This window comes from Eretmochelys imbricata, chromosome 17 (assembly GCF_965152235.1).
Source record: "Eretmochelys imbricata isolate rEreImb1 chromosome 17, rEreImb1.hap1, whole genome shotgun sequence".
NCBI lineage: Eukaryota > Metazoa > Chordata > Testudines > Cheloniidae > Eretmochelys > Eretmochelys imbricata.
The window spans coordinates 88,489-101,864 of record NC_135588.1 but is presented as its reverse complement, the minus strand read 5'-3'; the positions used below and the strand labels follow the sequence as shown (position 1 = coordinate 101,864).

General features: G+C 40.8%; 1 protein-coding gene across 1 annotated transcript in view; it reads right to left on the bottom strand.

Moving 5' to 3' along the window:
* The window catches only part of YWHAE (tyrosine 3-monooxygenase/tryptophan 5-monooxygenase activation protein epsilon), a 56,288-nt gene extending 46,099 nt beyond the window's left edge, over positions 1–10,189 (bottom strand). The window contains exon 1 of the mRNA XM_077836393.1: positions 10,023–10,189. Coding sequence (XP_077692519.1) covers positions 10,023–10,086 — 64 coding nt within the window. The 5' untranslated portion in view covers positions 10,087–10,189. The remainder of the gene's footprint in view (positions 1–10,022) is intronic.
* Positions 10,190–13,376: the final 3,187 nt, after the last annotated feature.

Here is a 13,376-nt window from a genome sequence, read left to right as displayed (position 1 = left end):
ACACACCCCCATTGTCAACAGCAAAAAAATACACTTAAGTGCCTTAGTGTGCAGCTGCAGCTCTATCCCTAACACTAGGTATATCTGTCATTATGAAAGAAGTATAAATTTAGTTTTGATTCAAACAAACATACAAATCAGTACTTATGTGCTAAGTAAATTATACATAATTCATTTTTAACTCTTAAAGAAGAAAAAAGTTAGTTGTGATAAGCAAGTAAGTACTACAGATATTTCTATTTTAAACAAAATTCCCATTTTTTCCCCTGGAAAAAAAAGGAAAAATGTTTTTTCCACGCCTTCAAAACTTCCGGAAATTGTGCACCCTAAGCCCTACAATCAATTATGTTTGTCATGACTGAAACGTTTAACAGGTACGCATATCATAAGAGCACATGCCACAATCTTCCACAACACAACCTTTTGCAAGCACAGAGGCATTAGTTCCTGTGTTCTGCCTACCTTAAATTCCCTCTCTGAAGTTTGCCAGCCTCCTCTTCCCGAAGAAACACCAAGGTTGGTTCAACATGGCAGCGTGGGTGCTACTTTAGAAGTTGCTCTATTCCAATGGTACGTGAGAGCTGCATATGTAGTTTGCAACACACTTTGGGAATTTGAATGATGAATGGCATATTAATGTAAAATTATTTAATGAGACTAATATATCTGCAGACCAGCAAAAAGGTTTTTAATATAGGACATTTTTTAATTCCTTACCTTTTTTTGTTATACATAAAGAGGCCTGAAAGGTTTACTTCAGCTTGTATTTCGTTTTAGAAATTGCCAGGCCTGATCTACTCTTGTTTTGCAGGAGAACCTACTAGATGTCTTGTATCATTAGATCTCACACTTTAAATGGAGTACAGGGATATGAGGGAGGAGGAGATGGTCCTTTAACAAAGCATCTGTTCTCCAAAATGAGTCACTTAAAGTGAAAAAGGTATTAGAAGAGCATACAAATAGTAACTACAAGTTCTGTCTCTTAACTGATCAATTTTCACTATCTGCGCTCTGATGATATAATTTCACTAGTTCTCCACTCACCATATAACCTACAAAGTTTCACAGGAACTAAATGTCAAATGTAAAGAACAAGCAGAAGTTAAAAAACACCAAAGAAAAAGAAAAGAAAATGTTTAAGTTGAAGTGACAGTATTCCCTATATTTAGATTGACCATCACTACCAGTTATAAAAAAAATTCTTGCATCTTTAAAAAAAAAGAAAAAAAAAACTAACCCTCCATGGTTTGTAGCAGCATTTTGAAATCTGGCAGGGTACTCCTGGGGTGAAGTGGTTCCTTTTTCTGATCTTATGAAAATCTGTTCAAATTTAGGACAGTTATAGTGTTTAAAATTGTCAATGCCCATCTCTATTTCAAACAGCACAGCTTTCGTATGGATTCCTGACAAAAGCCTATTCACTATTCCATTACTATTATGCATCCATTATCCCAAGTTCTAACTTAAGCAGTCCACACACAGGAGAATCTCTGGGTGGGACAGACACCTCCTAACCTTTTGACCTCTGGAAAGAGACACTGAAGGGAACCAGGATACCATGATTTCCAAATGGAGGGGGGAGTGTCAAACATACAGACCATAAACCAGATCAAGTACACAGGACATACCCAGTCTGCGTATAATCTCAGTTTTCGTATTAAAAAACTCTTTCGAGTCCTTATGGCTAGAGATATTACCTTCCAAATATGAACCAAGCATAAACAATGCAGTGATGTCTGCCTGAGTCTGCAGACAGCTTGAAACAATGAGGGGGCAACCTAACCCCTCCCCTACTAGTCTTATTGGAATGTCAACTCTAGAACCCAATGATGAAAATACAGTGTCAAGATTAAGTATTGACTCACTGATCATTTTAGCAGATGGAAGTTGGAGGTGGGAGGGAAGCCCATTGGGTTGGAATTGGAAGTTGCTGCAGAGAGAACAGGAGACGCAAAGATAAGGAAGGGTGAGCAAAACAGATAAAGGAGGGTGGGTAAGGAAGAGAAACAAAGGCCCAAAACAGTGATGGCCAAAAGGGGAGCAGAATTTTCCTCACTGAACGAAAGACATGAGAGCTGGAAATAATATTTAGTTTTTCACAAAGATCCCTTGTGCAATGTGAGTAGACAATCCTGAATTTAAACTGTAGCCTATGGATAAACAAACATTTAGCCCTCTCCTCTGCATGAGTTTAACACCCCTGAACTAGGCTCACTACTGGTGTTAATTCTAGGTTTCAGAGTAACAGCCGTGTTAGTCTGTACTCGCAAAAAGAAAAGGAGTTCTTGTGGCACCTTAGAGACTAACCAATTTATTTGAGCATGAGCTTTTGGTTAGTCTCTAAGGTGCCACAAGAACTCCTTTTCTTTTTGGTGTTAATTCTGTGTCCTTAATCTTTAAGATAGAGCAAAGCCTTAACAGGCTCCACAGATGGGAATAGAACCCATATCCAAATCTCAGTCACATACCCATACTGCCCCCACAAAGTTTATTATGTATTTGTTTGTGGCTATGCTGTCTGTAAAATGGAGCTATATATTCTGCATATGTAACCACTCTTTCAATGCGCTGTATCCTTTTTCAATGGCTGGGCCACATATCTTCTCTGATAGCTAACTTATTTAGCTCTTTGGCTGTGGTATAGGTCTGTGCTGTAGTGTTGAGTGTTTAAGGCTCAACAAATCCTGCTGCTGGTGCATGATGGCAGTTGGGGCTGTTAAAATTACAAAAGCGAGTTCTGTTATGTGCCATTTTTCTTTCAAGTATAGGAAGTTGAATACAAAATTACATTAAGCACTCAAGTCCCAGTCTGTTAAATGGGAATAAATACTCTGATATCTTGCAAGGGAATGGAGAAGAAATATTCACTAATGTTTGAGAGGCTCAGATTGGTGAGGACCACAGAACAGCCATGAATAAATTAATTGTATTGTCACTGTAGCATTTGGATACTGTACAGTGAAAAACGTATGGGGCTAACCACTGAACAAGGATTCAAGGAAATACTGAAGAGCTGCCTCATTCCCTGAGCACCATCCATCTTGTACAGAGACTGAGGCAACGATCCTGTGAAAAAGACAGTATGTGATCATGTAATTAAACAATTTTATCATAATGCGTATGCAGAAGGGGGCAGATTTAAGCTTGCATAGGCAACTGTAAATCTGGCATTTCCTAAGATTAGAGTACTTGACAAGGCAAACTAAACATGCTTCCATAGTAGACTCTAACTTCACATGTAAACAGATTTTAAGGCCAGACTGGACCACTATTTTAGTCTAGTCAGAGTTCCTACACAACAAAGGCCACAGAATCTCACTAGTGAGTCCTGCATCACAACCATAACTTCTGGGTAAGCTAGACCATATTTTTTAGAAAGACATTTTGATTTAAAGACTTCAGGTGATGGCAAATTCACCCCCCACACATTGTTCCTTTGGTTAATTCCCTTCACTGTTACAAGATTTGCACCTAATTTCTAGTCTGAATTAGTCTAGTTTCAAGCTCCTGGATGTTATTATTATGCCTTTGTTTGCTAAATTAAAGAGCACGCTATCAAAAAATCTTTTCCACATATAGGTACTTACAGACCAAAATCAAGTTACCTCTTAAATGGGCTAATGCCCTTTTCTGGTTTACACAGAAAACACCAAAACTGCCATACCAGATCAGACCAGAAGTTCATCTAGGCCAGTGGTTCTCAACCAAGAGTCCGGGTCCCCCTGGGGGACTGCAAATAGATTTCAAGTGGTCTGCCAAGCAGATTCACTGCAGCCCAGGGCAGAAAGCCAAAGGCACACCAAGCGGGGCTGAAGCCCAGGGCCCCGAACCCTGCCACCTGGGGCTGAAATCGAAGCCTGAGCAACTTAGCTTTTCAGGGCCCAAGCCCTGCTTGCTACCCACTAATGCCGGCTCTGGCACAAAAAAGTTGTTGTGGTACAGGTGAACTGTGGAGTTTTTATAACATGTTGCAGGTGGGGGGGAGGTGGGGCTCAGAAAGAAAAAAAGTTGAGAACCCCTGATCTAGCCATCTTGGAAAGTTCCCTAATTAAGGAAGAAAGTTTTTTCTGACCCCCCCTTAATTAGGAATTAAGAACACATGACATAAGAACGGCCATACTGGGTCAGAGCAAAGATCCATCTAGCCCAGTATCATGTCTTCCGACAGTGGCCAATGCCAGGTGCCCCATAGAGAATGAACAGAACAGGTAATCTGCAGCACTGATCCACGCCCCCCCCATTCTCAGGTTCTGGCAAACAGAAGCTAGGGACACCATCCCTGCCCGTCCTGGCTAATAACCACTGATGGACCAATACTCCGCAAACTTTAGTTCTTTTTTGAACTCTGTTATAGTCTTGGCCTTCACAACATCCTCTGGCAAAGAGTTCCACAGCTTGACTGTGCATTGTGTGAAGAACTTCCTTTTGGTTGTTTTAAACCTGCTGCCTATTAATTTCATTGGGTGACCCCCTAGTTCTTGTGTTATGAGTAAAAATTAACACTTCCTTATTGACTCCCTCCACACCCATCATGATTTAATAAACCTATCATATCTCCCCCAGTCTCTTTTCCAAGCTGAAAAGTCAGTCTTATTGATCTGTCCTCATATGGCAGCCGTTCCATACCTCTAATTATTTTTGTTGCTCTTTTCTGAACCTTTTCCAATTCCAATACATCTTCTTTGAGATGGGACAGCCACATCTGCACTTAGTATTCAAGATGTGGGCTTACCATGGATTTATAGAGACACAATATGGCATTTTCTGTCTTATTATCTATCCCTTTCTTAATGGTTTCCAACATTGTTCGCTTTTTTGATTGCCGCTGCACAATGAGTGGATGTTTTGAGAGACCTATCCACAATAACTCAAAGATCTCTTTCTTAAGTGGAAACAGCTAATTTAGACCCCATCATTTGATACCTGTAGTTGGGATGTTTTCCAATATGCATTACTTTGCATTTATCAACACTGATTTTCCATCTACCATTTTGTTACCCAGTCACCCAGTTTTGTGAGATCCTTATGTAACTCTTTGTAGTTTGCTTGGGACTTAACTATCTTGAGTAGTTTTGTATCATCTGCCAATTTTGCCATCTCACTGTTTACCCCTTTTTCCAGATCATTTATGAATATGTTGAATAAGACTGGTCCCAGTACAGACTCCTGGGGGATACCACTATTTACTTCTCTCCATTCTGAGAACTGACCATTTATTCCAACCCTATGTGTCCTATCTTTTAACCAGTTACTGATCCGCAAGAGGACTTTCCCTCTTATCCCATGACAGCTTACTTTGCTTAAGACCCTTTAGCAAGGGACCTTCTCAAAGGCTTTCTGAAAATCTAAGTACACTATATCCACTGGATCCCCCTTGTCCACATGCTTGTTGACTCCCTCAAAGAATTCTAGTAGACTGGTAAGGCATGATTTCCCTTTACAAAAAAAGAAAAAAAAATGCTGACTTGTCCCCAAGAAATTATGTTCATCTGTGTGTCTGACAATTCTGTTCTGATTGTATTTTTTAAATGGACAACCTACCCTAAATTCTCAATTACTGAGGGACAATCTTCACTCATTGATATATTTTGCTTTCCACAACCAACTCTCTGTATAAACTTTTCATGAGTGATATACCCAAATAATTGGATGCTAATACCTAAACTGTATTGTTAATTTTATTCACCTAAATTTGGGTTATTGCTGATTATGCACTACATGTACCTTATGACTTTTAAAACAAACTTTGTATTTGTGGATAATCGAAGCACTATACCCAGATGTACGCTCTTTTCTTACCCTGTGTACTAAAATTTTTTTTAGCATTAGTACTGGGCAAACTAGTTAAAACTGAAGTCAGGCTTACTGGCCTATAATTGCCAGGATCACCTCTGGAGCCCTTTTTTAAAATTTGGCATCACGTTAGCTATCCTCTAGTCATTTGGTACAGAAGCTGATTTAAATGATGGTTACAAACCTCAGTTAATAGTTCTGCAATTTCACATTTGAGTGCCTTCAGAACTCTTGGTGAATACCATCTGGTCCCGGTGACTTATTACGGTTTAATTTATCAGTCTGTTTCAAAACCTCCTTTAATGACATGTAAATCTGGGACAGTTCTTCAGATCTGTCACCTAAAGGGATGGCTCAGGTTTGGGAATCTCCCTCACATCCTCACCCGTAAATACTGATGCAAAGAATTCATTTAGTTTCTCCGCAATGGCCTTATTATCCTTCAGTGCTCCTTTATCATCTCCATTGTCTAGTGTCCCCACTGGTTGTTTAGCAGGCTTCCTGCTTTTAAATGTACTTAAAACAAAAAAACTGCTATTACTTTGAGTCTTTGGCTAACTGGTTTATACAGTAATGCATGAGAATTTACATTACTTTTTTTTTTTTAAATCTTGCTATTATATTTCTGTATAATGTTCTTACCCATATCCTACTAAGGTCTTTGCTTCAGTGATATTCTGTAATATTTATTACCTTCACAAGACATTTATGTTCAACCAATATGAACATTTAAGAATGGTCTTATTTAGTGTAACACAATAAAGCTTCAGTTTGATACACAACAACACAGTTAGTATGTAAAATGAAGAAACAGCATTAACAGACAAAGCAATCTCATCGCCTGAACAAGATATGTCTCTAGTGCAATGACAATTAAAATTTAACAAAAACTACAACCTATGATTTTAATCAATTCACCTTGATTTTGGCTAAGTCAGTCAGTTGGTCAGATCTCATTTACCAGTTGTTTCCCAAACAATGTTTTGTATCAACGATGTCATTTCAAGTAGGTTATTCTTTACTTTGAGGTAACAGCTTTAAACCAGTGAGATCTTCCAAGAATTGGCACGCTTTATGTTTTATTAGTAACATTACAAGATGCATTATTTGGTAAGCAGTTTATAAAAACACTAGGAGAGAGCATGGCTTAATAGACAGGGCACAAGATTTGGGAGTCAGGAAACCTGGGGTCTCTTTCCAACTTTGACATCAACCTACTGTGTGATCTTGTACAAACCATTTCCAAATCCTTATGCCTCGGTTTCCCCATCTGTAAAACTGAAATGATACATTTCAAGATCTATAGATAAAAAGTGTTATATAGATATCTAAATAGTTTAGAAGTCATTGCATTTGTCTTCACATCCTCATGACAAATCAAAATTATCTACTTATTTCATCATCTTTTTGCTTTGTTGATACCATCACAATACTGGATATTGAAATGTAGGTGCATGTATTCCCCACATATGCAATGAATATGGCAAGGTAAGCACAGATAAAAAACGCATTTCTAACAATAATTTTAACCTGACATTGTCCCTTTGTTTTACAAAGCCATTCCAACAAATTGCTTTGGACTCTACAGAAAAATGTTGCATTCTAGCAAAGCCCGATTAACTGAAAATCTCATTACCAGCCATACCACTGTGTAATAATGCATAACCTTTCACCTCTTGAACTATCCAGTTTCTGCTTCCTTTTTCCTGAACAGACATTCATAGAGGTACAAACAGGAGATGGGGAATCTTCTCACTAAAATTAAAATATTAATTTGTAGGATTTGCCTATCAGGAGGGCTGGTTACTTTGCACTGCAGATGCCTATAGCAGAATTTGAAAAATTACCAGACACTAAGGGAAATGCCATGCAGATGCATACCTCTTCCTCAAAAAGCTATGGAGAAGGACGGAGAAATAAATACCTACAAGTGCTTTTCACAGTCCCTGCTTGGGGCTTCAAATTGGGCCTGATCTACACGTAAGTTTTCCCAGCATAGCTAGGTTGGTTAGGACCACGAAGGAGAAAAATTTAAAAAAAGATCACACCCCTAACCAACATATCTATCCATCAACACTAGGGTTTTTGCTGGCAGTTATACCACCAAAATGTGACTTTGCCAATATATGCTGCATCTACACTATGATTTGCCAATATACCATGTAACCGAGTATTGTCAACAAGGCCTTATGTATCAGCTACTGTCTACAAGATAGCCAATGTTTTAAATCCCTCTACAGCTACTGGAAAGAAGAAATATTTTAATTCTGAATTACTCTAGCACAGTGGCTCTCAACCTTCCCAGATTACTGTACCCCTTTCAAGATTCTGATTTGTCTTGCGTACCGCCAAGTTCCACCTCACTTAAAAATGACTTGCTTACAAATTGAGACATCAAAGCTCATCTTAAGTGATCACTCTCCTTACAGTGTGCATGATAAACACCCATTTTTTCATGTTGTGTGTATATAAATCTCCTCACTGTATTTTCCACTGAATGCATCCGATGAAGTGAGCTGTAGCTCACGAAAGCTTATGCTCAAATAAATTGGTTAGCCTCTAAGGTGCCACAAGTACTCCTTTTCTTTTTGCGAATACAGACTAACATGGCTGCTACTCTGAAACCTAACAAAATACAAGTGTCACAGCACACTATTACTAAAAAAATTGCTTACATTCTCATTTTTACACAATTATAAATCAACTGGAATATAAATATTGTACTTACATTTCAGTGTATAGCATATAGAGCAGTATAAACAAGTCATTGTATGAAATATTAGTTTGTATTGACTTTGCAAGTGCTTTTTATGGGGTCTGTTGTAAAACTAGGCAAATATCTACGTTGACGTAGACCCTGGAAAACCTCTGTGTACCCCTACGGGTACACAGACCCCCACTTGAGAACCACTGTTCTAGCATGCCCCCAGCCTCATGGCTATTCCAAAGGAAAGCATTTCCTTGACTTATCACTTCTTATGGCTCCATTTTATGTCCTCCCCCCGCCCCCGCAATATATTCCTCCAGTACTTGCATATATTGCTAATGGTAGTAGCTCCAGAGAGAACCTGACCTAGTTCCCTCCCCTTCTGAACAGCAGTAATGGTAGGAAAGATCCTGATCAATTTTTGTCTTGTCACTTGGGAAAGCTATGAGCAGCAACTAAGGCACCAGAACGGACTGCCTACCGATCAGAAAGCCTGTATTCTATAGGTTTGCACTACTTTCACGTTCAGTTTGTTTTCACTCACAAGTGACAAATCTAATTTAGTTTTAAATGAGAGGTAAGGGTTTAAAGTAAGCATGACGAACAGATTTTTCAAATCCCACCAATAGCATATATTACCTAAGTGTAGGGTCAGGAAGAATACCTTTAGTGCTCAGAAATATTTAACACCTTACAAATATTTAATCAGCATAGCCCATGAACTTTAAAGAAAAAAATACAAGGCCTAGGAAAAACAGCATTCTAAATTACAATAATTTTAAGCGTAAAATTAAAGACTAATAAGATTTACATTTACTTCAAGCAGGGAGAAGTACATTGTATTTAATAAACTCCATAGCCTATGCCAGGGGAGTACAGAGGGTAAAAAAAAAAAAAAATCGATAACCTAAAAAGACACATCACTAAACTATGATGGTCAAAAAAGGGAGAGGCACCTTCGAGGGCCAGGTCTGGGAAGGAGGTGGAGAAGGTAAAGAAGGGCCCACTAAGGGCCAGGCACCCCGATCACAGATTGGGGGGGGGGGGGGACTGGACGTTGAATGCGACGAAGTGACCTGGCCCCCACTACACGGGGCTCAGCCACTCTGAACCAGCCGTCTTCGACCAGGTGCTGGGCAGGGCTCGAGTAAGAGAAACCACCTCTGTTCGCACTAGTGACAGCACAAGAAAGGACGCAGGATCCCTTTGTCGGGCTCCATCGAGCCGGGGGGTGGGTCCCCTCCCCCTACTCGCCCTTCCCAGCCACCATTTTATTCCCAGCTTTTGCCGCCGCCGACCCCAGCCACAGCCGACCCGAGATACCAACCCCCAGGGCTAGGCCGCCCGTTCACCCTAGTCCCCTACTCCTGGCTCCCTCAACCCGCGGGACAATCCCTGTCGCCATTTTGTTCATGCCCCCCCTTCACCGCCTCTGCCCCCCTGCCCAGCCGCCGCCATTTTGTGGCCGCTCCCTCCCTTTTCCCCCGGCACTACCCGGCCCGCCCGTCCTCCCGGCTCTCACCATCATAGCGCTCAGCCTGCTCAGCTAGCTTAGCCTGGTACACAAGGTCCTCCCGATCGTCCATGTCCAAGAGACGGGGCGGCGACGGGGACTACACGGGGTGGATGAAGGCTGATGAGTCCGGGATGCTCAGCCGCTACCAGCTCACTGTTCTCCTGGCAAAGATGGCGGCGATAGCGCCTCCTCCTGCTATATCCGGGTACTTCCGCCAGCGGACGCATGCGCATCCCGCGCACCACCATGGCAACAGTGGCTCCCTGGCAACCGGCGGGAGGAGAGAGACTCAGGGGTGGGGTCCGATGGAACGTCAAGTCTCCTGCGGCTGCCAGGCCCCGGAAGCGTGCGGGAAGGGAACTGTGGCTGGGCTACGAGGGGACGGGTCCTTGGCACTGTGATGGCGGTGTGAGCGTGAGGGGCTGCTGACACTCTTGGGATATAACGGTTGAGGGTCCCCTGGAACTGATATATGGGGGAGGGGGTCATGAGGGGCCTCTGGCGCTACTGGGAAATGAGGGAGAGAGGGGGCCTGAGGGGTTAAATGGGAGTTTAGGGGCCCCTGCACCACGATATAGGGGGTAAAGGGCCCTTGGCATGGGTAATGGGGAGTGAGGGGCCTCTGGCGCTACTGGGAAATGGGAGGGACAAGGGCCTGGGCATCCAGATGTGCCGGGGGGCTGAAAGGCCCCTCGCACTGAAATATTGGGATGGGTAAGGGTTCCTTGGCAGTGAGTTGTGGGTTTGCTTGATACATACCTGTAACTACAGTGACCACTGAGCCTACTGATTTATGCCAACACACTCATTTTTACTAATCCCTTGTCCCCTCACACCCATTGTGTGTTCATTCACCTGCTGCATTTTGTCATAGCCCTTGAGCTCTGAGGGGCGGCAGGGAACATCTGTCCGTGTTACTCATTTACAATAAGAAAAGGAGTACTTGTGGCACCTTAGAGACTAACCAATTTATTTGAGCATAAGCTTTGATGAGCTACAGCTCACTTCATCGGATGCATCCGATTAATAAATAAATTGGTTAGTCTCTAAGGTGCCACAAGTACTCCTTTTCTTTTTGCGAATACAGACTAACACGGCTGTTACTCTGAAACCTGTCATTTACAATAGAGAGGCAAGGTGGGTGAAGTAATATCTTTTAGTGGACCAATTTCTGTTGGTGGCTATGTCTATACTAGCACTTTTGTCAGTATATGTCGCTCAGGGGTGTGAAAAAAACACCCCTTGGAGTGACACATGATAAGTTACACTGACTGAAACGCCTGTGTGGACAAAGCTATGTCATCGGGAGGTGCTCTCCTGCCAAAATAGCTATTGGTGCTTATTGGAGGTGGTTTAATTATGTTGGCGGGAGAGCTCTCTGCATTGGTACAGTTGTGTAGCTGTAAGCTCACTAATGTAGACATGGCCAGTGAGTGAGACAAGTTTTCAAGCTTATCAGAGGCATAACTAGGCATTTTAATGCCTCGGGTGAGCAAGCATATTTGTGCTCCGTTCCAGGTTTTTTTCATAATTTTTCCACCCCCCGTAGCTTTGTGCCCTGGGCGGCTGCCCAGCTTGCCCCACCCTGGTTATGGCCCTGCAGCTTACACAGAGCTCTTCTTCAGGTCTGAGGAAAAAAACTCCCAGCATCACTTCACATCTAACTGCAAGGTGGAATAGATTGTTTTGTATAAGTAGTTAGCACATATTGTAAGGGACTGTTCAAAGGAAGGCAGAGTGGTCTGTTAAAACCTTTGAAGTCAGAGGATAAAAATGGGGGGTTAGTGGGTTACCGATTGTTGTAATAATCCAGAGTCTCTGTTCAGTCCATGATTTTCAGTATCTAGCAAAGTAATTAATTTAAGATTCCAAGCTCATCTTTTGAAAGTGTTTGGGTTTCTTTGAGGATGAGGACTGATAGGACTGCCCTCATAGTTGTGAAGAAAACCTTGAAAATGTGACCCAGGGGTCCCATAAGGTTTCAGCCTTAGAATGCAAATAAAAAACTCCAAAACTATTATTATTTTTTAATATAATGATTTTGGAGGGCCTGACTCATGATTTTTCAATGCTTGGGGTTGGCAATGCTAAGGTTTTGAGAAGGAAACTTATAGCACTGAGCAATTTCAAGCAAACACTCAGGTATGTTTTACGTTTTCATAGCCATATCCTAAAAAACTGTCTCATAGACATCTCCCCTCTAATTTCTAATTAATATCCCTGTGGCAACTACAGCACTTGTTTCCATGAAGAAATAATATTAGAAAAGTATTTACAGTTTTGTTTTTATTAATAGATTATAAAGGCAAAAAGAGACCACTGTGATCTAGTCTGACTTCCCACACAACACAGGCAATAGGACTTCCCAAATTAATTTCTGTTTGAATCACAGCATATCTTTTAGAATAACTTCCAGTTGTGATTTAAAAATTTCCAGTGATGGAGATCCACCAGAAATCTTGCTAAATTGTTCTAATAATTAATTACTCTCACTGTTACAAATTTGTGCCTAATTTCTAGACCAAATATATCTAACTTCAACTTTCAGCAACTGGTTTTTGTTATGGCTTTGTCTGCTAGATTGAAGAGCTCTCTATTATAAATTTTCTGTTCACTATATGGGTATTTATACATTGTATCACATCACACCTTCACCTTCTCTTTTATAAGATAAATGGGTTGATCTCTTTTAGTTTTTCACTGTGAAGTATGTTTTCCAGTGCTTTAATCATTCTCGTGGTTCTTCTCTGAATCCTTTCCAATTTGTCAGCATCCTTCTTGAATTGTGGGCATGAGAATTAGACCTGGTATTCAAGGCAACTATCTTACAGAAGTCTAAGTATATTACAGCAACATTATTACCTATATCAACCAAACTTGTAATCTTGTCAAAAAATGTATATTAAATTAGTCTGACAAGATCTATTTCCCATAATCCATTGTTGATTTGATCTAAATTATATTACTTTCCTTTAAATTTTTATTAACCAAATTCCATATCTGCTGCATCGTTATTTCACCTGGAAGCAATGTCAGGCTGACAGGCTTATAATTCCCCAAGCACCCTTTTTAAATATTGGCACAACATGAGCTTTCTTTCCGTCTTCTGGAACTTCCCCAGCACTCCTAGTCTTACTGAAAATCAACATTAATGGTACAGCAAACTCATTAGTCAGATCTTTTAAAACTGTTGGATACAAATTAGAACTGATGATTTTAAAATGTCTAGATTTACTAGCTGGTGTTTAACATCCTCCTGAGTTATTGTTGGAATGGAAAGTGTTTCATTCTCATCATATGATAGAGCATTTTTTTCCAACACGTATAAAACAAATATTTATTGAACACTTCTGCCTTTTG